Here is a 26150-nt window from a genome sequence, read left to right as displayed (position 1 = left end):
TTCCAAGCCCCCTGTGGCCCCTACATTGCCCATGCTGAAGTGTCTTCGGAAGTCACCATGAAGCCCATAAACCAGCACTGCACCGTCTTCCTGCACACAAAGCAGCTCCTCCTCAGCCGACCAGCCCAGGGACACCACAGGTCCACTCTTCCACTGCAGAGAGAAACTCCTGAGTCTGTCCTTGGAATAAGGAAGCCCCACCCAGCCCAGAGACCCAGGAACAGTCTGGAGAGCTCACCAGGAGGCTGGCCAGAGGCATACCAGAAGCAGAGTAGATCTCAAGCACTGGTCGCACACTGGCAGCTTTCTCCTTCCTCCAGGGGTTCCTCAGCAGTGCTGTGGTTTGAGAAGAGATTTCTGTCCTAGACCCTCAGGCCCCACACAGGCCTCTGGACCAGGGTCTCAGGCCTACCCAACATAAGGCAGATGTTAGGAGAACCAAAACTGAAAGCATCTTAATGGAGTAAGTTGGCAGAGAATGGTCAGGTTAGACAGCAAGATCCTCAGGAACCAAGTTAATTTGAGGGTCCCAGAGCATGCAATGGGGGAGGGGCAACATACCTATGGGGCCCCCATAGGGTGCAGCAGCTACCAAGCAGTCCCTGAGTTCCTCCTTCAGGTCCCAGTCCATGCTGTACAGTTCATATTTCCTGTTCACACAGAGATGAGCAGATATTAACTTCCTCACAACCCTGCATCTGGATAGAATAAGCCCTAGAGGAATCACTAAAGACTCCATTTGTTCTTCATAGGGCAATGGAGGAGAGTCTCCCCACAAATTACAGGCAAAGAGGGGGAAGATGACTAGAAACTGACCATATGCCTGCCTAGGGACAGCAGGGGAGGGAGTAGAGAGTATTAGCAAGGAAAGATGTGACTTTTGGGGCAAGTATCCATGACTGGCAGGAGCTCCTGAGAGGCAGGTTGTGTGGCCAATATCCAAGGCACAAACTGAGACAAGACTAGGATGAAGTGGCTGGCCCAATGGAAAATAAGACCCTCGGAGAAAGTCTCTCAGGGGAAGGGGTCTTTATGCTATTTCTGGTTCTTAACAATGAATCAGGTTGTGGGCTTTATACTGATGGGTCCAGCTATGCTTAGCAATGATGAACTGCTTTAGAGGTACTAAGTTAGGAGCACCTAAAAGAAAGCCAAGGGGAGCTCTTCAGTGAGACAGAGCTGGAGAGAGGGTTCTGGGTTGATTTCAAATTGTGAATGCCTGGCTTACAGGAGGTAATAAAATCATGAGCAGGCATGAGATGACTGTAATCTGAGATGAGGATGGATCACTGAGTGTGTGTCCTGTAAACTGGAGTAGGTGGCTTGAAACATGCCATTATTTGCTGCTTGGAGGTAGGGAAAAGGGGACAGCCAAAAGACAAAGAAAGAATGGGCACTATTCCAGGATGTCAAGAGAAGACAGTATTTAAGAAGGAGGGCATTTTGGCTAGAATCATTTCAGCAGCCTTCCCATTAATTATCAGGAAGATGCTCACCATTACCTACCATTTGACATACATCTTGGAGTTCTAGCCAAAATAATTTAAGGAAAAAAAAAAAAAAAAAGAGGGGGGAGCAAGACTGTTACTATAGGTTGAATACCCATAATCCCAAAGTATTTTGAAATCTGAAGCACTGTTTCAGATTTTGGAGCATTTTGGATTTCTGGATTTCCAGATTAGGGATGCTCAACTGATAAAGCCTACGCAAATATGCTAAAATCCAAAGAACTCTGAAATCTGAAATACTTCTTGTGCCAAATATTTTGTAGAAGAATACTCAACCTGTATTTGCGTAATCTACCTTAAAAGTCCAAAGCAGCCTATGGAACAATGAATAAGAAAGCTCAACAGGGTGATCAACAAAAATCAATCTATTTTCTAGAGACAGAAATTTTTTTTATACCATAGTAAGACTGATTGAAAATGTAACACCTAGTGGTGGGAATGTGGATCAGTGGTGGAGTGCTTGCCTCACATGTGCGAGGCCCTGGGTTCTCTCTCACACAACAGAAGATAAAGAGAAAGACAGAGAAATATAACTTTAAAAAATCCTAATCATCATAGAAATAAAACTTCAAGATACCCAAGAATAAAACCTAATGATTTTACAAAATTACACCAAAGTTTCCTCAAGGGTATAAAAGACATGCAGAAATTTTCCAAAACGTTTTATAAAGGCACAGGAATTCTGATAAAATCCTTCCTCCCAATTTTTTTTTTTTGGTAGGGATACATAAACTGATTCTAAAGTTCATGGTGAGGAGAATCATCTAAAGGAGAAAATACTGGAAAATATTTTAAAACATTTTGAAAATATGAGAACAGATATACACCAGATGTCAAGTACACTATATAAACTAAAATTAATTAAGACTATTGTTTAGGATCCTTTCCAGTTCACAAACATGGGTGTTTACACCACTGGGTGAGATATGACTCCCTCTAAACTTGTTGTAACGTGGCACATTTCCCACCTGATGTGAAAAAAAAAAAACAAACTTGTTTTGGTATATGAATAAACAAACAGATCAATATAAAGAGAGCAGAATCCAGAAAAGAACCTGGGAATTGAGCATATAATAAAGACAGCATTTCAAAATGGTACAAATTGATACTTGAAATGAAACCATATGGGAAGATCCTCAATAAATGTTATTTCGTTACCTAATCTTTACATTAAATATCTTCCAGATGAATTTTAAGATTTAAATGTTAGAAAAAATGCCATATCAGAAAAAAAAGATCTTCAGTATTTTAATCTCAAAGTAGCAATAATTTCTTTTTTCTTTAATACTGGAGATTGAACCTGGGGTACTTTACCACTAAACTACATCCCAAATTCTTTTCTATTTTTTTTATTTTTGAGACAGTGTCTCACTAAGTTATCCAGGCTGGTCAGCCTCCAGAGTTGCTGGGGTTGCAGGCATGTGCCACCATACCAGGCTGCAGAAACAATTTCTAAGCATGGTATAAAATCTAGAAGTCACAAAGAAAAGCCAAATAATAGGTCAAATTAAAATTTAAAAAATAAAAATAATATACATTCATTTGCTTCCATTTTTAAAAAGTTGTGGAAAGACAAGAATGTCTTAACAATGGTTACTTGTAGCTGAGGGGTAGAATTGTTAAATAGGATCAGGGATGAGAATGGGACTTTGATTTTTTTAAAACAATACAATAACAAGGAACTAGAGGTATAGTTTGGTGGTAGAGTGCTTGCCTAGCATGCTCAAGGTTCCCAGTTCCTCTCAGCTATTCCCTAACCAAGAGCCACATTAACATTTATCAAAATAATTAATGTTAGGAAACTTTTATACATTGTTTAAAACCACCAAAAACAAAGTAGGAAAACATATGTCAAGAAGGAAAAAAAAGGAAGATGGCGGCGCCCGAGTCAGGGGTAGCACATGTTTCGGCGGAGAGCACATCTCGATGACAGGTGAAGTCATCTCTCCTGTGGTGAAAGCTGAGCCTCTTTGCCCACCATGAGCTTCACCTCAGAGGTCAAGAGTCGTGGGATGAAGTTTGCTGAGGAGCAGCTGCTAAAGCATGGATGGACTCAAGGCAAAGGCCTAGGCCAGAAGGAGAATGGCATCACCAGGCCATCAAGGTGACACTGAAGCAAGACACTCATGGGGTGGGACACAACCCTGCCAAGGAGTTCACAAACAACTGGTGGAATGAACTCTTCAATAAGACTGCAGCCAACTTGGTAGTGGAAACTGGGCAGGATGGAGTTCAGATAAGACGCCTTTCCAAGGAGACCACTCATTATAATCATCCCAAGCCTAACATGCTGTATCAGAAGTTTGTGAAGACAGCCACGCTGACTTCGGGTGAAGAGAAGCCAGACAAAAACTTGGAGAACCACAGTGATGATGACAGCCAAGGGCCCATCCCTCCAAAGATGTGAGACTGCATTTCAGCACTGGGGGTGTTGGGGAGTCTGACTGATGAGATGCTGCTCCAAGCCTGCGAGGGGCGAACAGCACACAAGGCTGCACGGCTTGGAATCACAATGAAGGTCAAGCTTGCTCGGCTAGAGGCCCAGGAGCAGGCCTTCCTGGCTCATCTTAAAGGCTAGGACTTTGAGACCTCTCAACCACAGTCTGAAAGTAAGCTCCCCAAAAAAAAGAAAAAGAAAAGGAAACAGAAAGAGGAAGAAGAGTGTAGAGCAACTGAGAGGAATGTGGATGAGGAACACCCAGAACACACTAGGCCCAGCATTAGGAAAAGCAAAAAGAAGAAAAGACAACATCACAAGGAAGAGGTCTCAGATGAGAGAGGGGGAACAACTGTAAGGAGTGAGGAGGAAGAGGCTGCAGGAACAAGTGGACTAGAGGAATTAAAGAGCAGAGAGCAAGCCCATCAGCATCTTAAGAAAAAGAAGAGGCAGCACCGTGAAGGGGAGGAGGTGGAGGAGCAGACTGTGGTGTTGGGTAGAGAAGGAAGCGGTAAGGATCCTGCAAGTGGTGTTGGGAGAAAGGAGGTGGCAAGCAGAGCACACGGTGACCGATGCAGCAGAGACAAGCAAAGGCAGCAGCGTGAGGAGGACTTGAACATGGGTGACAAGGAAGGGGAGGAAGCTGCTCTAGATGGTGAGGCCAGGGAAGCAGAAAGCATAGCACACAGTAAAGGAAGCAGCAGAAGAAAGAAGACAAGACAGCAGTGTAAGGAGGAGGAGGTGGTCTTGGATATAAGCTGTGAAGACGATGATGACAGGACCGGGGAAATACGGAGCAGAGTTGAGAAGAGGAGGTGGCAGCAACCAGGGAAGGAAGAAACTAGAGTCAACACTGACAGAAGCACCAAAAAGAAGAAACGGAACAAGAGAGACTGAAGTTCTGTTAAAGGTGGGGCTCAGTTGCTTTTCAGTTGTAGCCTCAGAGACCTGGGGAAAGTCCTACATGAGGAGTCCCTCCCAAAGGGGAAACTGAGCTTTCTGGAATAGCAGTCTTCTGCTGGAGACAGCCAAGAGCCATATCTTAGTCAAGGGAGTGGACGCAGTCCCCCCTGCATCCTCTGACCCAGAGATCATGAACTCAAGTGCCTCCAGGAGCCACGCAGCCAAGGAACAAGGTGTATAGGGGGCTATGGGAACAGGAATATAGATAGGTGCATCCCTACCAAAAGAAGCCCAAATGTAGACTTATGAGAAATGTCTTGGTTTTTAAATATCATGAAGGCTAAGAAAAATCATAAATTGGGGCCTATGGGCTATATTCAGCTCACAGGTTGCTTGTTTCTAACACTGTACCAATGATTATAAATAAACATGAACTTTAGCCCCCCCCCCAAAAAAAAGGAAAAAAATGTTTATGATATATGAAAAAAGGGACAATTTTCTCAAAAGGCTTCAGTTAATTTTTAAAAATAAAAATTATAGGGTTGGGGTTGTGGCTCAGTAGTAGAACACTTGCATGAGGCACTGGGTTCGATCCCTAGCACCACATAAAAAAACTAAATAAACAAAATAAAGGTATTGTGTCCATCTACAACTAAAAAAATTTTTTAATTAAAAAATAAAAATTATACTATAAAATGGTCAGGGGCTCTAACATACTGCATTATGTGAAAATATTTAAAAACTAAACATAAAAGGTTTGGGGATGTAGCTCAGTGGTGGAGTACTTACCTAGTAATGCATGAGGTCAAGTTTGACCCCCAACACCACAAAATCAACACACAAATAATTTAACTAAAAATAAAAACCGAAAATAAGAAACTTGAAAAAATATAGGCTAATACTTTTATAATGTTGAGCTATGCAAAGGTCTTTCAGAACATGACACAACCCAGAAACTATCAAGAAAAAGACAGACAGATTTATGACATAAAAATTTAAAATCTGTACATTAAAACTTAATACATAGAATAAAAGCCTAGTGACAACTGTGAAAAAAAAATACGTGTGTTATAACAAAGCATTAGTATGGAGAACAAAGGGCTCCTTTAAAAGTCAATAGAAAAAAAAACACACCCTAGAGAAAGTCAAAGGATATAAAGACATATCTAATTACTAGGTAAATAAGAATTTTTAACTTTTCATTAACTTTTTATTTTATTTTATTCACTCATTAAATTTTTTTTCCCCAGTACTGGGGATTGGACCCAGGAGTGTTTTACCAATGAGCTACATCCCCAGTTTTTTATTCTGAGATAGGGTTTCACTAAATTTCCCAGGCTGAGCTCAAACCTGCTGTCCTCCTGCTTCAGCCTCCCAAGTAGCTGGGATAACAGGTGAGCACCACATTATTTTTGTTTTGATCAACTGATTGGGGGGGGGGGAGAAACAAATAAAATCCAGTACTGTTGAAGATGTGGGGAATGAACACTCAAGTACAAAAGGGTTGGATCTTACGGAAGAAAATGAAGTGCTATCTACTTGACGTTTAAAACGCACATACCCTTTGCATTTAGCCCAAACCCTGCAAACCCTCTTTAAAAGTTCATCAAAACGGGACTAGTTAAATAAACAATCGTATGTCCACTCATTCTGGGGAATGCTATGTGGTCATCACTAAGGGGACTCTGTGTGTAGTGACATGAAATGATCTCTAAGATACAGTGTTAAGTAAAATGAGTAAGCTGCAGTTCAACATTGACCATAGAAGCCCATTTATGTAATAAAAATCTGAGCACCTTTTTTTTTTAGGGGGAGGTACCAGGGATTGAACTAAGGGGTGCTCAATCACTAAGCCATGTTCCCAACCCTATTTCATATTTTATTTAGAGACAAGGTCTCACTGAGTTGCTTAGCACCTTGTTTTTGCTGAGGTTGGCTTTGAACTCACAATCCTCCCGCCTCGGCCTCCCCAGTCGCTGGGAATACAGGCTTGCACCACTGCACCTCGCTGAGTTTGTGTTTTTGACATGTTTATATTTAAATATAAACTTTTTGTGTACAAATATAAAGAAAAATGCTCAGAGGCTTCCAAATGAAGCCAGAAAAGCAGTTATCTCTGGGAAAGGTGGTGGATAGAGTGACATGTAGAGGAAATGTTTATTTTTGTACACAGATTTTGTTAATTTCTGACATTCTGAATTTTTTATAATCCATATGCATTTCTTTTGACATTCTGTTACTAAAATCGATGGGTGAAAAGCGTAATAAAATACAGATATTTACACAGAGCTATCATGCCAGTTATCACTTGACTGCCTTTCAGTTCCAAATTCCCCTTCGTAGTGTGCTGTGGTAACGTCAGCACTCCTTCACTCAACCACGCAGCGAGCACACTGCGAAGCTTTCTCAGTAGAGGGGGCTGGAGGGCCGTGTAAGAGGCCCACAGCCAGGGTATGAGGACACCTGCTGGTGCTAGGCCCCACTCATGCATCTGGAAAACCATGCCTAGACCACCTTCTCATGGCTCTCTGAAGACACCACACTCTGGCTTCCTGCCCATGCTAAGCAACATATTCCTCTGCACACCAAGATGCCCAGTCACTAGCTGTGCCCCACTTGTACCCTACCACATTTTCCACTGCCCCCTTTGCGCATTTGTAAATCTTTACCCATAGACACCGTTTAGTCCAGGCACCTGCACTCCTCTGGCTGCATGTGCACATTCTGGGGCTACCAGCTATGGTTTACCTGCATCCTCTGCCTCTTGTTTGCCTGATATTGTAAGTCAGCTCTGGTCTGGGATAACCAGCAAGTTTCTCTGACATCCAGTGGGCTGCAACTATGTTTTCTAAAAAAGGTCTGAACCCCAGTCTGGAGAGAGGCTTCCCCTCCCAAGTCTGCCATTCTTGGGATACTCTCCCTCATCCTAGGCTAAGATATAAGGTTTTCTTATATCTTATACTTTTTTTTTGCTTTTTGCTTTTTGGGTGCTGGGGATTGAACCTAGGACCTTGTGCATGTGAGGCAAGCACTATACCAACTGAGCTATATCCCCAGCCCCGTCTTATACTACTTCATCATAGTTTACAAATTCTTTATATTAAACTTTCCCCATTTAAATCTCCCATCTGGGTCCAGATGGATACAGACCTGGTATAGGGAATGGCCCCAGCAGATAGACACCTAAAGATAGGATTTAGGGACTGGTTTGGTGTTGAGCTCTTTGCCAGTAGGAAATGGATAGGAACCTATCATATGCTATGGCATCACAATTAACCAAGTCTGCAGTTTACTATGATGAAGTGACAACTTACGCACATGCTTTGGGAATGGCTTCCATATTTGAATGTGTGGAAGTAATGATGACTACAAGGACTCTGGTATGGAATGAATTATTCTGAATGCACACGAACATTTACAAAGAAAAAATGATGATGGCACATATGGTATGCCAATCTGGGGAGAGGTTTCCTCTTCCAAGTTTGCCATTCTTGAGGTACTCTCCCTCATCTTTAGGCTACCACATGAGATTTTCTTATATCTTATACTTCTTTATCATAGTTTACTAATTCTTTATATTAACTTTCAAAATTTAAGTCTTTTGACTAAATCCAGATATGTGTCAAATGGTGGCACATGCCTGTAATCCCAGCTACTTGAGAGGTTATGACAGGAGGATTGCCAACTTCAGGGTCAGCTTTGGCAACTTAGCAAGACCCTTTTCAAAAATAAAACAAATAAATGTAAGAGGGCTGGGGCATAGCTCAGTGGTAGCACACTTGTGCAGCATGCATGATGTCCTGGACTCAATCCCAGTACCAAAAAAAAAAAAAAAAAGTGACAAGATCAGGTCCATTAGCTCTCACCTCAAGTCATGCACTCAAAAGCAGAAAGTTTCTATCATGGCCCTAAAATAATCTCTTATTTCTGACAGCTACACAGCTACTGTTGCTAAAAATCAAACACAAAATTTAATTGTGTGGGTTGCTGAATTACAACAGTGGAATTCACAAGAGACATTTTTCAAGTGTAGGTTAGGGTACTGATCAAAACAATGGGATCCTGAAACCTGAATGGGGACATCCAGTTAGACCCAGATGAAACTCACAATCTTGGACCCACAGTCACTCCAAGCCTCCCCTACCAGTGAAAGTAGCTTGCCTTTCCAACTCTGTAGAGACTAGCTTTCCTTGGCTTCAAAAACCTATAACCTAGGGCTGGGGAGATAGCTCAGTCGGTAGAGTGCTTGCCTTGCAAGCACAAGGCCCTGGGTTTGATCCCCAGCACCACCAAAAAAAAAAAAAACAAAAAACCTATAACCTCACTTGTGGTAGAGATCTTGGAAGCTTCCCTATCTAAGGTTGACCAGGTTAACCTTCCTGAGTGCCTAATATAGGGTCCCAGTATGGCACCATTCCCAGGAGGACCAACCTACAAGTTGATTACATTGGGTCTCTTCATTACAGAGAAACAAAAATTTGTCCTCATTGGAACAGATACATATTCTGGATGTGGATTTGCCTTTCCTGCCTCTAACTGCTTGCCATCACCCACCACCTGTAGATTCACAGAATGCTTTACTCGTCATTATGGCATTCTGCAAAGCATTGCATCTAATCAAGAGCTTCAGTCCACAGCAGGAAAGTGCTGTAGTGGACTTAGGGCCATGGAACCAACAGGTTTTACCATATACCCCATTGCCCACAAATGGCTGGCCTAAATTTTTTGACTCAGTTACAGCCCCAATTGGGAGCCAGCACCCTTAAAAGGATTAGGTTCTATCTTTTAGGATGCAGCTTATGCTCTGAATCACAGACCATTAGTTATTATCTTTTCCATAGTCAAAATATATGGGACCAGGGCTGGGGAGATAGCTCAGTGGTGAAAGGGCCTGCCTTGCAAGCATGAGGTCATGGGTTCGATTCCCAGCACCACAAAAAAAAAAAAAAAAAAAAAAAATTTTATACACACACACACACACACACACACACATATATATGGGACCTGGAATCCAGGGGTAGAAGTGGGAGCATTTCCACTCAACATTACACCTAACAACCATCTAATAAAACTATTCCAGTCCCAGGAACTTTGAGATCTGATGGCTTGAAGAGCTGAGTCTCCAAAGGATTTGGATTCAACAATGAATTTGTTGAATTAGAAGACAGAGTGCCACCTTGCCATTTTGGGATCCTATGCCACTGACTCAACAGTGACATAAAATATGAGGTTAATTTACCAGTTAAAGTGATTGTTCTGATAACAGAGGAAAATCAAGTTGCTGCTACATAGCAGAGGCAAGAAGGACTGCCTGAAATCCAGGGAGTCCTTTGGGGGACCTCCTAAGTGTTTCTATACCCAACACTAAAGGTCAATGAAAAACATCAGTAACAAAAACCAAAAACAGAATGGCTGAGGAATGAAGGCTTGGATCACTCCATGAGGTAAACAACCTAGAGCAACAGAGGTCTGGCTGAGGACAAGGGAAGTATGGGGTGGACAGTTGAAGAAGGAAGCTATAGACATCAACTATGACCTCGTGACCAATTGTAGAAATGAAGACTAGAGTCGTTTTCCCTGTTTTCTCTATGCTTATTACATCAATGTGCTTATATTTATATACTACCTATCATCTATTTCCCATTTTTATTTTATATACAAAATATGTAATATATACTGGAGGTTAATATTACAATTTAGTAATATTTGGGGGGATTCTTTTTATTTTTTTGGTACCTGGGATTGAACCCAGGGGCACTTAACCATGGAGCCATATCCCCAACACTTTCTATTTCTTATTTTTGAGATCTATTTTTTTTTTTTTTGAGATTTTTATTTTGAGCAAGCTTAGGGACTTGCTAAGTTGCTAAGGCTGGCCTCAAACTTGTGATCCTCCTGACTCAGTCTCCAAAGTCGCTGGGATTACAGCTATACGCCACCACGCCCAGAACAATTTAATTTTTAAGTAACAGGATATTCAGTGGGACAGTAACTCAATGTGAGGAGTAATGAATATAGTAATGGACAGTAACTTAAGATTGTTATGTCTTCTCATTTTGGGAAAGAATAGTTATTTTCTTGTAAGGACAGGAATACCTTGTTAAGTCAGAAATAACTGTTTTGTTGTTATAAAGGAGTTCAAAGGTGTGCAGAAGACACCTTTGAAAAGCTGAGAAGTCAAAGGGTAGACTGGGCCAGTTATCAAGTTACTGCTTCTCTGCTCCAAATTCACCCAAAACTTTAACACATGCTCTGAAGTGAGCTGAAGGTTAAGCTTTATCAGTAGAGGGTGCCAAAGGGACACCGCAGGAGGAAGAGGCTCTCCTACTGCTTCCAGCAGTGCTGTGGTCTGTGGGCACTGTGGGTTTGTGGATACCTGGTGGTGCTCCACCCCAATAATGTGCCTAGAACACACAATCCCTTGACGACCTCACAGTGTTGGTCTGCACTGGGGGTAGGGGGCACCTTCCAGCAGCTCTCCACCTAGTCACTGCATGCTTCCAGTGTCCTGCTTAAAATGTTTCTCCCACTTGGTGGCTGGCCACCAGCTATGGCTTGCCAGTGACCCATCTGTGCCCAAGAAGTCTCTTCCTACTTCCCACTGATTAGCTCTGGATGATGCTCTAGATTCAAGTTCAGCTGAACACTGGGGTATGTCCAGTGCGGTGAAGGATGTCACTGAGAACATGGTGGTCAGACCAGAGTAAGTGGTCAGTGAGAAGAGAGAAAAGGGAAGTAAGTACAGATGGAGGTCTTCATGCCTTTGGCTGGAGGCAGGGAGAGAAAGAGGCATGAGGAAAGACCTCCAAGATAAGAAAGTTTATTCAAAATGTTAGTATGGGAGATATAAGTATACTTTAATCTAACAGGGAACACTGGGGCAGGGCTGCTGGAAAACAACACAGAGCCATGGTCTTGAAATTTTCATGCAGCAAGAAAACACCTAGATGCTTGTTAAAATATAGATCAAACTCCTAAGAATCACCCCAGTTATGATGGAGATCTGGGCTAGGAACCTGCATGTAGCCAGCATCTCAGGTGATTTTGATGCAGGGGGCCCTGGACAATACCTGGAGAAACACTGTGGCTGAGGGAGGGTAGCAAGTTGGCACATGATGCCTAAGAAGACAAAGAGACAGGAACATGGCTGAACAGGGGCAACTTTCTTCAATGGGTTAGGAAAGAGCAGGTTTGGTAGGGGAAGCCTAGGCTTTCATAACATAACTTCTCTGGGAAGCATTAGATGAAATCAGCTATTAGGAGGAGAGGGCAAGGAGATTTCAATTTTTAATATTCCCCAAGTGTTTTAATTACTCACAAGGATTTCATAGTATAATCATTTACAAGCAGAGCCCCTGAGGTGAGCGAGTGTAGGATGACTCCATCGAGCTAAAGTTGTGACAGTGGATCTGTAGTAGTCCCAACCTAGCTGTTGTGTGACCCTGCAGCCAGGTTCAGGTGGAGATATTGAGGCTGGTGCACAGGGAGGTGGTCCTGTGCCAACCAGGTGCAACCAAAGGACAAAGGAACTAAATTGACAAGGAAAAGGCAAGAAAATGAAGTGACTGACCATGGCTGTCCAGCAAGCTGGACAGAGAAGGAAACATCTATAGAAGCGGGTCTGCCTGTGAACACCAAGAAAACAGAGGGCTCCCTGGATAGGGACCTATTCATGTTAAAGGGCAGGTGAATCAGGAGGTTTCAGAGTATAAGTGCAGACAGGAGCCTGTGGTCCAAGAGGCAGCTCTGTGAATTTAACACTTCTGAGGTAGAGCACTTCTGATGAACACCAGGGTTGGGCGAGACTCAGGGAGAAAGTGACTGAAGTGGATAAAGTCAGTGTGAAGCCAGGTGGCCTCTTCAGTCACCCTGAAGTTGGCACGAGCAGGGATCTCTAGGCTATGGGTCAAAACCTCCAATCAGATGTGGTCTAAGAAGTAGGCAATGACAGAACAAGTATAAAAGAGGCAGAGCCAGGCATAAAGGAGCCCTGAAAGAGGTATGGGGGCAAGGGTCAGGAAGCAAAGAGCAACGCTGCAAATCACCTCCCAAAGTCTTCAAGCTGCAGTAGGCTTCTCAGTGAGATAACTCAAGCTATACTGCAAGGTACCATGGATGTGGAAGGGCAAAGTGAAGGGCAGCTTCTCAGAAAAGCCTAAGGGTGAAGACAGGCTATACCCTCAAACGGAAAGGTCAGCTACATCTTTCTCCTCCACTTCCAGGTCTCAGAAATGGAAATCTCCTGAGCAGCAGTAAATGGACCATGGACTCTTAGGCTTTGAAACCATTACAACCACTGTCCTGGCAGCCTCAATTCTAGCCCCTGCAAGTAACAGTGAAAAAAATCCCTGAAGCAATGCAGCTGAACTGCTGGAGAGGCATGGTCCATCATGTGTGACAAGAGCCCCTGTGTGAAACGGGCTAGAGTATCGAAACCCTGGGGAAGAAGCACATCAGATCTTGACGTAGGGAAAACCCCAAAGTCCCCAAATCCCCAGTCCCTAAAGAGAACCCACTGTCACCCTTGAAGCCCCATGCCTTCAACCTATCTCAAAAAGGTTTTGTTGTTGTTAGGTACTAGGGACCCAACCCACGGCCTTATGCATGCTAAGCATGCACTCTACCACTGAGTTACAATTTTAGCCCTTTTAAAAAGATATTTGGCCAGGCACGGTGGCCCACACCTGTAATCCCAGTGGCTCAGGAGGTTGAGACAGGAGGATCTCAATTTCAAACCCAGCCTCACCAAAAGTGAGGCTCTAAGCAACTCAGTGAGACCCTGTTTCTAAATAAAATACAAAATAGGTCTGGGGATGTGGCTTAGTGGCCAAGGGCCCGAGTTTATTCCCCGGTAACCCCCACCCAAAAAAAAGATATTTGTACACCATATTTATGCCAGCATTATTCTTAATAGCCAAGAGGTGAGAGCAACCCAAGTATCTCTTGACTGAAGAAGTGATAAGCAAAATATGGTATATATACATATGATAGGATAGTATTTAACCTTAAAATATTGCTAATGAGAGGGGTGGTAGCCCATACCTGTAACCCTAGTAACCTGGGAGACTGAGGCAAGATGATCATAAATTGAAGCCCAACCTCAGCAACGTAGCAAGACCCTGTCTCAAAATAAAAATAAAAAGAGCTTTGGATGTAGCTCAGTGGTAAAGCACCCCTGGGTTCAATCCCAACAGGAAAAAAAAAAAAAAAAAAAAAAAAAAAGGAGAAAATTATGACATGCTATAATGTGAATAAACCTTCAAGATATTATGTAACCTGCCACAAAAAGACAAATGCCATATGATTCCACTTGTATTAGGTACATAGAGCAGTCAAATTCACAGAGACAGAAAATAGAATGGTTGCCACTTGCTGCGGGGAGGGGGAAATGGGGAGTTGCCATTGATGGGTACAGAATTTCAGTTTTGAGAGGTGAAAAGGTTTTGAAATCTGGTTGTGCAACACTGAATACAATACTACTGAACTATACATTCAAAAATAGGATGACAAATTTTATATTATGTATATTTTACACAATTTTTAAAACATTTGTTTATATTAGCAAAAGAACAAAACGAAAACACAAGTACAGTATTAAAATAGTCTCCCTCTTTTCTAAGAACATCAGGGAGACATAATTTATCTTCACTCCTTTCTTTTACAATAAGGATGTTTCTGAAGTGCTTGGAAGTCAATGTGCTCACCCTCTTCTCTGCCAAACTCACTTTTCCTTTTTCATATTTTATGCCAAAACTCAAGTCATCCTTGATTCCTTGTTGTTCCTCCTCCTTACCAAGTACAGTCATTACAACCTCTTTCTGTTTCACCAACTAAATCTCTCAGGTCCCTTCCACGCCCACCATCACTAACCCAGTGCTCACCACCCACAACTTCTCCCTAGGCTCCTTACCCAGACTCCTTTGCTTCTGTTTTGCTTGGCCCTTCTAATTAGTTCCCTCTTCTGCCACCAGAAGGAACTTAAACATATAACAATCCCCACACTCTGCAAATCCATTCACATCAATCTTTTCCTTAATTTGAATTTCCCATGTTTTTCAAATAAAGGTGGTCAACAAGTTCCTGCAGGGTGTGACCCCTAAGAGAAGGGAATCAGCCTCAGCTTGTGTCTTGCCCATTGCCTGTAACACTCCAACTCCACTGGCTCCACTGGGAGTATTTCAGTCCTTCCTGCCTCAGGACATTTGTACATGCTCTTCTTTATCCTTCCCCCTGCACCTAAGTCTACTTATCTCTTGGATGGGGCATTATTCTTTCTCTTAAAAAAAGTCTTTATCTTCCCCCACCCCCAATCTGTTATGCATGCACACTCTCTCTCCATCTCTTTCTCTCTTCTGGTACTGGAATTAAATCCAGGGACACTCTTACCACTGTGCTACATCCCCAGACCTTTTTATTTTAAGACAGGGTCTTACTAAGTTGCTGAGACTGGCCTCAAAGTTGCAATCCTTCTGCCTCCATCTCCTAAGTAGTTGGGATTACAGATGTGTACCACCATGCCCCGTTTATATGCTCACCTCAGTGATTATCCTTCCTAGTAACTAAAATCAAACAAATACCTAGTTGTTATCATTGGCCTTGCCCAGCAACTATTAGCCCTATGAGGACAGGCAGAGGATATGTCTGTGTTATTGGTCAATACAAGCTCAAACTGGCAAAGGCTGGGTCAAATTAATCAATGGCAACAGCTCAAGTTGTATTTTTAGGATAAAAATGGCTAGACATCTGCCGGGTGTGGTGGTGCATGCCTGTAATCCCACCAACTCAGGAGGCTGAGCAGGAGGATTACAAGTTCAAGGCCAGCCTCAGCAATTTAGCAAGGCTCTACGTAACTTAGCAAGACACTGTCTCAAAATAAAACATAAAAAAAGGAGTGGGGATATGGTTCAGTGATCCCTGGATTCAATCCCCAGAACTAAACAAAGTCTAGATTTATAGAGTCCCATAAGACCTGGTCACCATTTCCTCTCCTTGCATTCCCAAATTCAGTGCGTTTTCCAGAATATTACCTTTAGTGCAGAAGAATCCTGTACTGCCAACAGGACTCAAAATATAATGTCTCCCACCTGCTTATTATTCATTCACTCACTAGAACACAAGTAAGTCCTAGCAATGTACAAATATCAAGAAAATGAAGTCACCCTTAAAGCATTTTCACTCTGCTAAAGCTAGAACATGCTATTATAGTTTCCTGTTTAAAAACAAACAAACAAAAAAGCAATTCTTATGCTTTAGCACACAGTCTAGAACAAATCCTGTTTCCAGGGCTGGGGAGATAGCTCAGCCGGTAGAGTGGTTGCCTCGCAAGCACAAGGCCCTGAGTTCCATCCCCAGTACTGCAAAAAAAAAAAAAAAAAAAAAAAAAAAAATCCTGTTTCCATCACTTACCAGCTACATGACATAGTCTGTTGTAACCTGACCTCTCTGACCCTCAGCTTCTGCATCAGTAAGATGGGGCTAATCATGATGCCTACATTATGGAGTTATGAAGGTTAAACAAATTAACACACAAGAAGTACTTAGGATAGTGTCTAGAAGATAAGAAAGTTTCAATATCTGTTAGCAACTTAGAACATAGATATTTTCTACAGCAAGGCTAAGACCCCTAATCCTTTCTGGCAGTGCAGCACAGGTAAGGGTAGATTGGCCAACCAGCTTCAGGTCTACAGTGTGCACTCAACACTTAAATTTTTAAAAAACCTTAATGGTCTATTTATAAAGCTAAACATGATATGATATATGATAAACAGGTCGGTGGTAATGAGAATATTGTTTTTAGTCTTTGATTTAAAAGGTATAGGCAGGCAGCATGTATTTTCAAGAGTACTACAAATTAATATTTTAAAAAGTGAATGCTGTGTTAACTAGGTACCATGTGAACACTAAGTGATATGCTAACTTTATCAGCTGATATCTCTACTAAAACAGCTGAAATCAGTATTGCCTACTAATTTTAACAAAACTTTTGCAATTTTTCATATTGTATAGGCATATTTCTGAGAATTATTATGAATAAATAAATTCAACAGATCTCTAAAAATTGTCACAAGGTATTAACTAGGAAGTGTATCATGTTGCAAATCAAAAATCAAAAGTTTGAATCCATGAATGAGAATAGTATTTTCATCAGCAGAAATGAATATCTTCTACTGAAATAAACTCTGATGCAATGTCTTTGCCATCATTAGTTGTAATCAATATAATATCCTTTTCCCCCCTCAGTGCTGGGGATCAAATCCAGGGTCTCCCTATAGGCAAGGGCTCTACCACTGACCTACATTCCCAGCTCTAAAATTATTCTTTAAAAATTTAATTGGACAACTATTACACAGAAGACACTTCTGAACATGCACCTGAGATAAACAAATGCAAGAAACATGATCTCAGCCTCAAAGGGTTTGGTTTAGCAGAAGAAACTCATACAAATATTGCCCTACTGTGTCACACATAACAGACCTTACTTAGCGCTGGGCCCTGTAAGGCCTAAAGTATTCTACTGGGGGGAGGATGAAAGAAGGTTGAACTAAGTCCTGAAAGATGAGCAAGAATTCTTCAGTGAGTTAAAAAGGGAAATGGCAAAGCCCACAGAAAGAACTGTAGGCTGATGCAAACATAGAAAGCCACGAAATATCACTTTGTGTTGAGGCCCTGTGCATCTGTAACACAAGCTTTGGGTAAAAGAGCAGCAGGTGAGGTTGAAATGATAAAAGGGATGACATACACATAGTTTGTATTTTAGTTTACAAAGGGAAGTTACTGAAAAATCCTAATCAAGGTAACGATGTAATAGGTTTACAAGTTAACGAAAATCTACGGTTTAGGATTCTACGACTCCCACAGGAAAGCTACCCCGGGCCAGGGGTCCTCACTCGCGCTGTTCCAGGATTCGCTGACAACTCGCCCCCTTCTCCCTGCCTTGGTCAGCATAGTCACCCCGCCCGCCGTGCGATCCCGCCCCCCTCCGAGCGCCCCTGTGGTCTGACTTCAGCAGCACTTTCCGGCAGGAGACTGGGTACTCGCTGTCACCGCGGGCAGCCTCCTTCAACGTGATCTGAGCATCCTTCCGGAGGCTGACAGACCTAAACTTGGAAGTGGCAACCGCTCATCTCGGTTTCTTTCTCTGGAGCAGGAAAAAGCCCGGCTCCCCATAGGCGGCTGTGCATCAAGTGGCTGATACTCAGGAAAAGGCCAGCGTTGGGCAGACCCCAGCGCCCATAGTGACAAGGGCGAACGCCACCGGCTCTGCCTGGAGATCCGAGTCAGTGGGTGAGCGAGGTAAGCCGAGCTGTAGGCGGGAGGGCAGGGTGGCTCACCGGTAAAAGGCAGAGTCCCCGAGCGGGTTCCAGTTCGCGGTGTAGCAGTCCATAGCTGGTGCAAGCAGCGGCTGGGCAACGCCAGGAGGACTCCCACCTAGCGCGGGCTCCAGGCCGGCACTTCCGCTTCCGCCCGTCCGGGTCACGTGACGAAGCCGCCTCTGCGGCCATCACCACTGTGGGCAGCTGATCTCTTCCGTGGCCGTGCCCCCCCCCCCCCCCCCCGCACCCGGTGGGCCTGGCCCTGGCTCCTGGGCTCCTTAGCAGCCGGCCCTGCCGCTTTTCTGCCTCCTCGGGCGTTGGGGGTCGCGCAGGGCGGGACATGGGTGACCGGAAGTGGGAGCTGTGAGCGACGCCACCTGGGGCGCTGAGGCCCGAGGCGCCGTCGGGGCCACCGCGACGCACGCATGGAGAGCGCTGGGCGTCGGCTTGCGCACCGACAGCTAACCGGGGCGCAGGGGCTCTGCAGGGCGGGGGCTTTGCAGAACCGACTGGCCTCCCGGGGCGCGGGAACATGAGGCTCGACTTGGAGCCCGCTGCGGGCCAGGCGCACAGTGCGCGGTCTCGCACTACTCGCCGGTGAACTGCGCGGAGCGCCGGGATTCGGTAATTGGCGCGAGCGGGCGCGCGCGCATGCGCGGGGCAGCGGGCACGTGGCGGGGCGCAGGGCGGCGCCGCCGCGCGGGAAGCGCCACAGTGCCCTGGAGGCCTGCAGGCCCGGCGTCCGCCGCCTCCCGCCCGGAGTGTAACCAAGCCCGGCGCTGCCATGGGCTCCCTTCTGCCGCCGCAGCCGCCTCTCTGTAGCTCTGAGCAGCCTGGGAGGGGCTGGCGCAGGCCTTATTTATCCCAGGGCGGGCCCTGGGGCCGACCTGCTCCAAGACCCCGCCCTCGAGCGGCTTAGTGGCCTCTCTCTGCAGCCCGTCGTTGTCAGTGGCGGCATGGTCTTCTGTCTGGAAAACGAGGTGCCGCACCGCCCGCTGCGAAGCGCCATGGTCCACTTCCAGGCCTCGGAAGTCCAGCAGCTGCTACACAACAAGTTCGTGGTCATCTTGGGGGACTCCAGTGAGTGCCCCCTCTAGGATGACATGACCCAAACCCGCACCTGCAACCCGTTTCTATGTTTGCACCTTTTTTCTCCATCTCAGGTCTCTCTGCCCCTTAGTCTCTTCTAGTTAAATAGATCCCCCCCCCCGCTTCTTTTTTATTTAATTCCCCGCACATCTTCCACAGGTGTCCTGACATGTAACCTGTGCATTTTTTGCCCATCCTTGCTTAGAATTTTTTTCTCTCTCACAGTCCTCCATAATTTCCCTAAAAGGAGCTATGGGCTGTGTCATGTGTCTCCTGGGGGACTTGACCAACTTGATTTTGCCAGGTGATCTAGGATCAAAATATACTACTTTGGCAGAGTGGAACACAACTAGAAAGAACAGGCAGTGCCAGGGCTTTTAAATCTTCCCTTTTCTCCTGCACCTAAGTGAATACTCCATGGAGTTGGTGTTGGGCAGCCCAACCCTGGGAAGATGGGAGGCCTAGACTTGGGAAGAGCTGGGGTGGGGCAAGGTCTGCCTCAGCCTTTGGGAATCACTGTCTCCCTGCAGTCCAGAGAGCTGTGTATAAGGACCTGGTGCTTCTGCTCCAGAAAGACTCACTGCTTACAGCTGCCCAGTTGAAAGCCAAGGTGAGGGAGGCTTGGCAGCTATGCCAGTGGTGGGTGGGTGCAGACCCTGGCCTGGCAGGGTCCACCTCCCTGGCATGGGTCTGACCAGTGGGGTTGGGGGGTGGGTAGGGGGAGCTGAGCTTTGAACAGGACCAACTGGTGGCTGGGGGCCAGCTGGGTGAGCTGCACAACGGGACACAGTATCGTGAGGTCCGCCAGTTCTGCTCGGGTTCTGGCCACCACCTTGTACGCTTCTACTTCCTCACCCGCGTTTACTCCGAGTACCTTGAGGACGTCCTGGAGGAGCTGACATATGGGCCTGCCCCCGACTTGGTGATCATCAACTCCTGCCTCTGGGATCTCTCCAGGTTGGGGCAGGGGAGAGGTAAATACAGGTTGGAGGTGGAGGTATGGCTCTGCCCCTGTGCTCCTTGCCCACCATGTGTGTTACCTAACAGGTATGGCCGTTGCTCAATGGAGAGCTACCGAGAGAACCTGGAACGAGTGTTTGTGCGCATGGACCAAGTGTTACCAGATTCCTGTTTGCTGGTGTGGAACATGGCAATGCCCCTAGGGGAGCGTGTCACTGGGGGTTTTCTTTTGCCAGAGGCAAGTAACTGGGGCCCTCCTGGACAGGGGATGAAAACCTTGCTGGTAGATAGGGGACCCTCTTAGAGGCTGCACTTTCTCCCTCAGCTCCAGCCACTCGCAGGCTCTCTACGGCGGGATGTGGTTGAGGGGAACTTCTACAGTGCTACACTGGCAGGGGACCATTGCTTCGATGTCCTGGACCTCCACTTCCACTTCCGGCATGCAGTACAGCACCGCCATCGAGATGGTGTCCACTGGGACCAGCATGCACACCGCCACCTCTCACATCTGCTTCTGACCCATGTGGCTGATGCCTGGGGCGTGGAACTGCCCAAGCGTGACCGTCCCCCTGGTGAGCCCTCCTACAGGGGGACCGGGTAGGGATACAGATAGGGCTTCCAGAGCACAGGACTTGGGAAGGGAGTGGAACAGAGGTACTTATGGAGAATTGGGGTCCCTTGAAGGATTGTCATGGCTACTGAGTGTGCCTTTGTCATTCTTTGGGGAGCATTAGCTCATAGGAACAACATTTTAGGCTGAGTCCAGTTCTTTACAGTCTAACCATGTAGTCCCTCTGTTTACATGAATGAGTTTGTGCAAGCATTGATTATTGCATAAGGCCAGGTATCAAAAGATCCTGTTCACAGATAAATAGGAAAAAAATGGGGGTACTTTTAGCTAGGCACAGGTGTGGGGCATCGGAAGACAGAAATGAAGGAAGGGTAGTCCAGGCAGTGTGGCAGAGGCAAGGAAACTCATTGGACAGGAGTAGCTGTCAGCTGTAAGGTTACTGAGCAGAAACATAACACACAAGGTCGGTCTCAACAGGAATGGGCTTAGTGGAAAACATCCTATAAGCTCATCTCAGCCTCAGGGTCCCTGTGTCACTGGTTGCAGCTTAGTACAACTGTCCTTTGGCCCTATCACTGGTTATCAGCACAGGCTTCTGAGGGTTCCAAGCCTCCTGCTGTTGTGGGGCACAGTTCCCATCACGTCTGAGTCATAACTTTTCTGTACAGCAAAATGTTTCCTTGTTAGACTCTCAGTCCCTGCCTCCTCACACCCCGGCATCATGGTTGATTGTTTCCATGTCTGTTTCTCCTCTCCATCCTATCCCCAAAAGACTGGTATCCTGCCTCACTTGTTCACAATTCACCCCTTCAGCCCGGGTCTAGCACAGTTGCTCTGTACATAGTGCCAATAGGACAGTGTTTGTTGAGTAGGAGGTGTAAGTTATGTTAGAAACTGTCTCAGCACCACAGGGTTGGGGCAGAGGCTGGGAATATCATAGAGGCAAACTTCTGGAACTTAGTAGCCAGAAATTGGAGCATCAGGGAGATGAATTAAGACCTGGATTGGGTAATGTCCCATTTCCCTGTTTTAGATGACAGTGTTTATCCCTAGCAAAGGACAGGTTTGTGATGAAGCTAGTTTGTGGTGTCTCAGGTCTCCTGAATCCAATTTGAAACTACAGAAATTAAGGACATCCAATACAAGAGTTGATTTGAGGTGGGAGGATGAGTTGGTGAGTTTGATTAGGGCAGTTCTGTCTGAGGTACTGTGGAAATACAGTAGACTTGTAGTCAGGTACCAGGCAAAGATAGAGGTCGAGAGCGTGAGTGTGAACTATGAAGAAGAAAACAGAACAGTACTCACACTTCAGATTGGCAGGAAAGGAACTGATGGCAGAAACAAGGAGGTGAGGATAGAGAGGCACTTTCAGGGAAGACAGGCTGTTGATGACATGTGACTGTTGGGAAGACAAGGCTTGGTTAAATTTGTCCCTGAGTGGTTGCATTTAGGAGGAAATGCATTGAAGGCATGGAGTAGCATGGAGAAGAGTGAGTGAGCAGTTGATGAGGGCATGGAAATGGGACATAATGTTCCTTGTGGAACTTTGGAAGGAAAGGGGGGCTAATGGCAGAAGGGAGAGCAGGGTCTTTATATTTGGCTTATTTATTGGTCTATGGGAAAGAGTTGGGGAGAGGAAAAAGCTAAAGATAACAGGAATTGAGCAAGCACAGGAAATAGGCTTGGGAGGAAAGGAAGAGGCCAGAAGAGTGGGAGATGTGAGGCAAGAAAAAAGGAGCATACCTTGAAATGGGCCTAAAAAGTGAGGAAATGAGGAAAACTGGGTAGAAGGCACACGGTACTCCAGCCTGGTGGCCCTATTCTCTGAGAGAATAGAGAACTCTGGTCATGTGGATAATCAGAGTTCAGGGCAGCCTGGCTTCCCAGGTCTTTCTAAAACAATCGTCCCATTCCTAGACCCGTGGATTGAGGACTGGCCAGAGATGGATCATCCATTCCAGGGAAGCCATAGGCAGTCCCCAGACTTCGGGGAGCAGCTGGCCTTGCCTCCGCCCCCACCCTCTCCTTTACCTCCTCCCATGTCTTTTCCCTACCCTCTTCCTCAGCCCTCACCACCTCCCTTGTTCCCACCCCTGCCCCAGGATGCCCCTTTTTTCCCAGGCCAGCCCTTCCCACCCCATGAATTCTTCAATTACAATCCAATGGAGGACTTCTCGATGCCACCCAACCTAGGTACGTGCCTCCGTGGCCTCCCTTCACACCTCTCCCAATCTCCCCTTGTACCTCCCCCAGCCCAGCCTGCTGTACCCCGGAAAGCAGAGAGGAGTTGGGTACCCCTTGTGCTCCCAGGATTGAGTTTGGTGACAGTATTTCCTCCTTTTGGAACAGCATCTACAGACTAATTAGTCAGTTCATTGATTATCAGAATTTACTCACCTGAAGGTAGGGGAAGTGGTATCCCAATTTTGCAGATGAGGAAACCAAAACCAACAGAAACTCACACTAGAGGACCAGAGCTGCCTGGAAGCAGAGCTTTGCTCACTCTGGTTAGAAGCCCACTCTGACAACTGGTTCTTTTATAGGATGTGGCCCTGGAGTGAACTTTGTGCCTGGCCCCCTGCCACCTCCAGTCCCTGGCCCTGTCTCCCATGGTCAGCACCGAGGCCCAGTGGTCCACCGGGGAATGCCACGCTGTGTTCCCAACAGCCCCTACCATGTGCCGAGGATGGTAGGACCCTGTAGACAACGGCTCAGGCACTCAGACAGACTGATCCACACATACAAACTGGACAGACGGGGACATACCCATTCGGGAACATGGCCTGGTTAGATTGGATCTGGGCTGGGGGCTGGATGTGCCAGTGGCCCTGCAGGGCCTGCCTGGCACCCCAGGTGTTGGGCCTGGCATTGTTCTTGTCCATTGCTGTCACCAATAAAGGCATGGAAGGACAGAGTGACATATTCTGTATAAAGAAAGTGGGTCTCCCAAACCTTGGTCTTTAGAGTTGGTGAGGCTGCCTTTCACTTTCTCCAATATTGGACATTTGACCTCACACTATTTAGAAGTCATTGAATGCGCTCTCTGCTGTCAACACATTCATGTCTACCTTCACCAGAATACATATACTTAGCAAAGATTATGGAGGGGTCTCTTGTGGTCAGCAGCTCTTTGGGCCTGGGAAAAATCAAGGGCTAAAATTTTGGATCTGGCTAATTCTTACCTGTATGTCCCAGTTGCATGTAATCTTATATGTATTCAATATTCATCGATTCCTGGAGGTAGATACTTTATCTGGCATAATTCTTAGCACATAGGTGGCACTCATTGTTTAGAACTAAACCAGAAGCTTGCAAATCCAAATGCAAAACCAATTAGAAACTCACTGTTTACCTGATGTAATGTACGGTGGAAAAAAATTAAACAAGCTTTTGGTTGTGGGAAACAGAATTGAAAAAGGAATCCAAGGTGGTTGCAGGGCCAGGGTATTAGTATAGAGAGTTGGCTAAACTCAATGTGGAAATTAAGAAAAGCAGAGGAATTCAGCTTTGACAAGTGGTCCTGTCTCTTGGGTTCTGATCCTACAAAGGTCATCAGTGGTGGAATATGGGCTAAAATGGTGGGAGGCATCCAGGATGGATCATGGCACTGGGCTGATGAGTGATGTAGAGGCAGAAAAAAAATGAAGACCACTTAAATAATCATGAAGCAGAATGAATGGAGGGCATGATACATGATTCTTTCACTTACTTCCTGTTCTGATTAATGAATCCTTTGAAAAGGACATTAATATCTAACACAAAAGGAGACAAATAGCAGATCAGAAAAATTGTTGATTCTGGCTAGCAGTCTACTAGACTAAGTGCAAGTAAAAGGAAATGATTAACACACATTGGTGCTGAGGAAACAGGTACAGGCATCCGGAATTGATAAAACCCTTTTGAAGTGCCAAACGAGGCAGTCTTGCAAAGACACCAGCATGATGCCTGAAACAAATACTTTCGAATATCTTTGGTATAAACAAAAAAGGGGACATAACAAAAATGAAGTTTTTTTTTTTTATGGAAATACAAATACATAATTTTCTTGACAAAAAAAAAAATTTTTTTTTTTTCCTTAGTAAACCCCATCTTGGAGCAGCTCTCCAACTGCATCCACTTTGCCCAATCCCTTGCCACTGCTTTGTGGCTTTCCTTCTCAAAACCCTTTCCTCTGTCCAGATGCTTTTGCATCTCTACTTCTGGAGGCTCTGACTGTTGTTGGAGAGTACTTTGCACCTGGATTGATTTGCAGGATGAAAACAATGTGAGCTACCCAGTCTTGCTGGGCCTTCTCTGTTGCATGCCATCTTATTCTCCAAGAATTCTGTCACCTTTCCGACTTAGTCATTCCAAGGTTTTCCCACTGGCTTCTGGAACTCCATCCTGACTCTAGAACTCTCTATGAGCAACCTTGGTACTGTTTAATGTGCTCAACATCCCCTGCATTCTACCTCTGTTTTTTATTTCCACCCCATTTTGCTCTGTGGCTTACCTCACCCATGGTGAAGTTTCATAACCTTTATATCTATGTCCTGACCCTTTTTACCCTGAAATTTTCAGCTTTAAAATGTGCTGAAATATCTTATTCTCTTTAAACTTGAATTTTATCATAAGAATAGAATAAAGACATTATTTTCAATTTGTTGTCATATAAGCTTGTGTAGTACAAATCACTTGTGAAAACTTGACTCCTGTATTACAGATTTTATTCAGTCATGACTGGGAAACAAGAAACTTAAAAATAGCTTTACACAAGCCATCATTTGCATTTAAATTATTTCCTGGCTTTTGTTTTGAGACGAAAAAATAATGAAAATCTTATGTTCCCCCAGTATGTAGGCCCACTATTGGCTCAGAACAGAACTCAAACTGTGTTGTCTCAGAAACCATAATTGACCATTAACAAGGCATTCAGTAAGACAGTCTTGCTTTGTCTCCTTCTCATGGAATCTTGGTTTTGTTTTTTTGAATCTTGGTTTTCAAAGAATATATCCAGTATTCATTCCTTTGCCATACCAAGATATTCCTAAAAGGAGCAAAAGATGCATGAGCACTTTACTCTCATTTCAGCCTTTCCTCTCCAGGGGGGAAATTTTTTTTTTAAAGGAAGGTTAAAACTAGTGGAATTGCTTTTTTCAGAATATTTGATCTAAACTGGAAGTTTTCCAACAAAAGTGGATAACTTGCCTTCTGTTAAATTATTCAGTTCTTGGCATAGATTGTATGTCCAATTAGGTGTCAGAGTACATCTGAGACATGTAATAGTGAAAGATAAACTCTGATTGCAAGTAAATGCATCTATTCTTTCTTTTTAAGTTAGCTTTATTGACATGTAATTTATATACAATAAACTGCATATATTTAAAGTG

General features: G+C 44.8%; 3 protein-coding genes and 1 pseudogene across 6 annotated transcripts in view; 3 read left to right on the top strand and 1 right to left on the bottom strand.

The window, feature by feature from the left end:
* Positions 1-18308, bottom strand: part of Vps16 (VPS16 core subunit of CORVET and HOPS complexes) — a 26124-nt gene extending 7816 nt beyond the window's left edge. For all 3 annotated transcript variants that reach the window (XM_047539808.1, XM_047539809.1, XM_047539810.1), the window contains exons 1-4: positions 18180-18308; positions 562-650; positions 239-336; positions 25-153 (exon numbers count right to left, since the gene is read on the bottom strand). In XM_047539808.1, coding sequence (XP_047395764.1) covers positions 25-153; positions 239-336; positions 562-650; positions 18180-18232 — 369 coding nt within the window. In that variant the 5' untranslated portion in view covers positions 18233-18308. The remainder of the gene's footprint in view (positions 1-24; positions 154-238; positions 337-561; positions 651-18179) is intronic.
* On the top strand, positions 2388-2482 carry LOC124978557 (uncharacterized; annotated as a pseudogene).
* On the top strand, positions 3432-4842 carry LOC124972638 (G patch domain-containing protein 4-like). The gene is given in 3 exon segments (XM_047537148.1): positions 3432-3596; positions 3599-3911; positions 3948-4842. Coding segments are annotated over 3 exon segments (1317 nt in total). The 5' UTR covers positions 3432-3487.
* On the top strand, positions 18123-26150 carry Pced1a (PC-esterase domain containing 1A). 2 transcript variants are annotated; one of them, XM_047539812.1, is made up of 8 exons: positions 18123-18141; positions 19097-19241; positions 19781-19860; positions 19969-20207; positions 20298-20448; positions 20536-20782; positions 22699-22974; positions 23325-26150. In XM_047539812.1, exons 2-8 carry the CDS (start codon positions 19118-19120, stop codon positions 23570-23572), a joined length of 1365 nt encoding a protein of 454 aa, XP_047395768.1. In that variant the 5' UTR covers positions 18123-18141; positions 19097-19117; the 3' UTR covers positions 23573-26150. The 2 variants fall into 2 exon arrangements, with proteins under 2 accessions (XP_047395768.1, XP_047395767.1); XM_047539811.1 differs by lacking the exon at positions 18123-18141 and adding an exon at positions 18414-18785.

The sequence above is a fragment of the Sciurus carolinensis genome, chromosome 2 (genome assembly GCF_902686445.1).
Source record: "Sciurus carolinensis chromosome 2, mSciCar1.2, whole genome shotgun sequence".
Lineage (NCBI taxonomy): Eukaryota > Metazoa > Chordata > Mammalia > Rodentia > Sciuridae > Sciurus > Sciurus carolinensis.
This window is presented reverse-complemented; position numbering and strand designations above follow the sequence as displayed.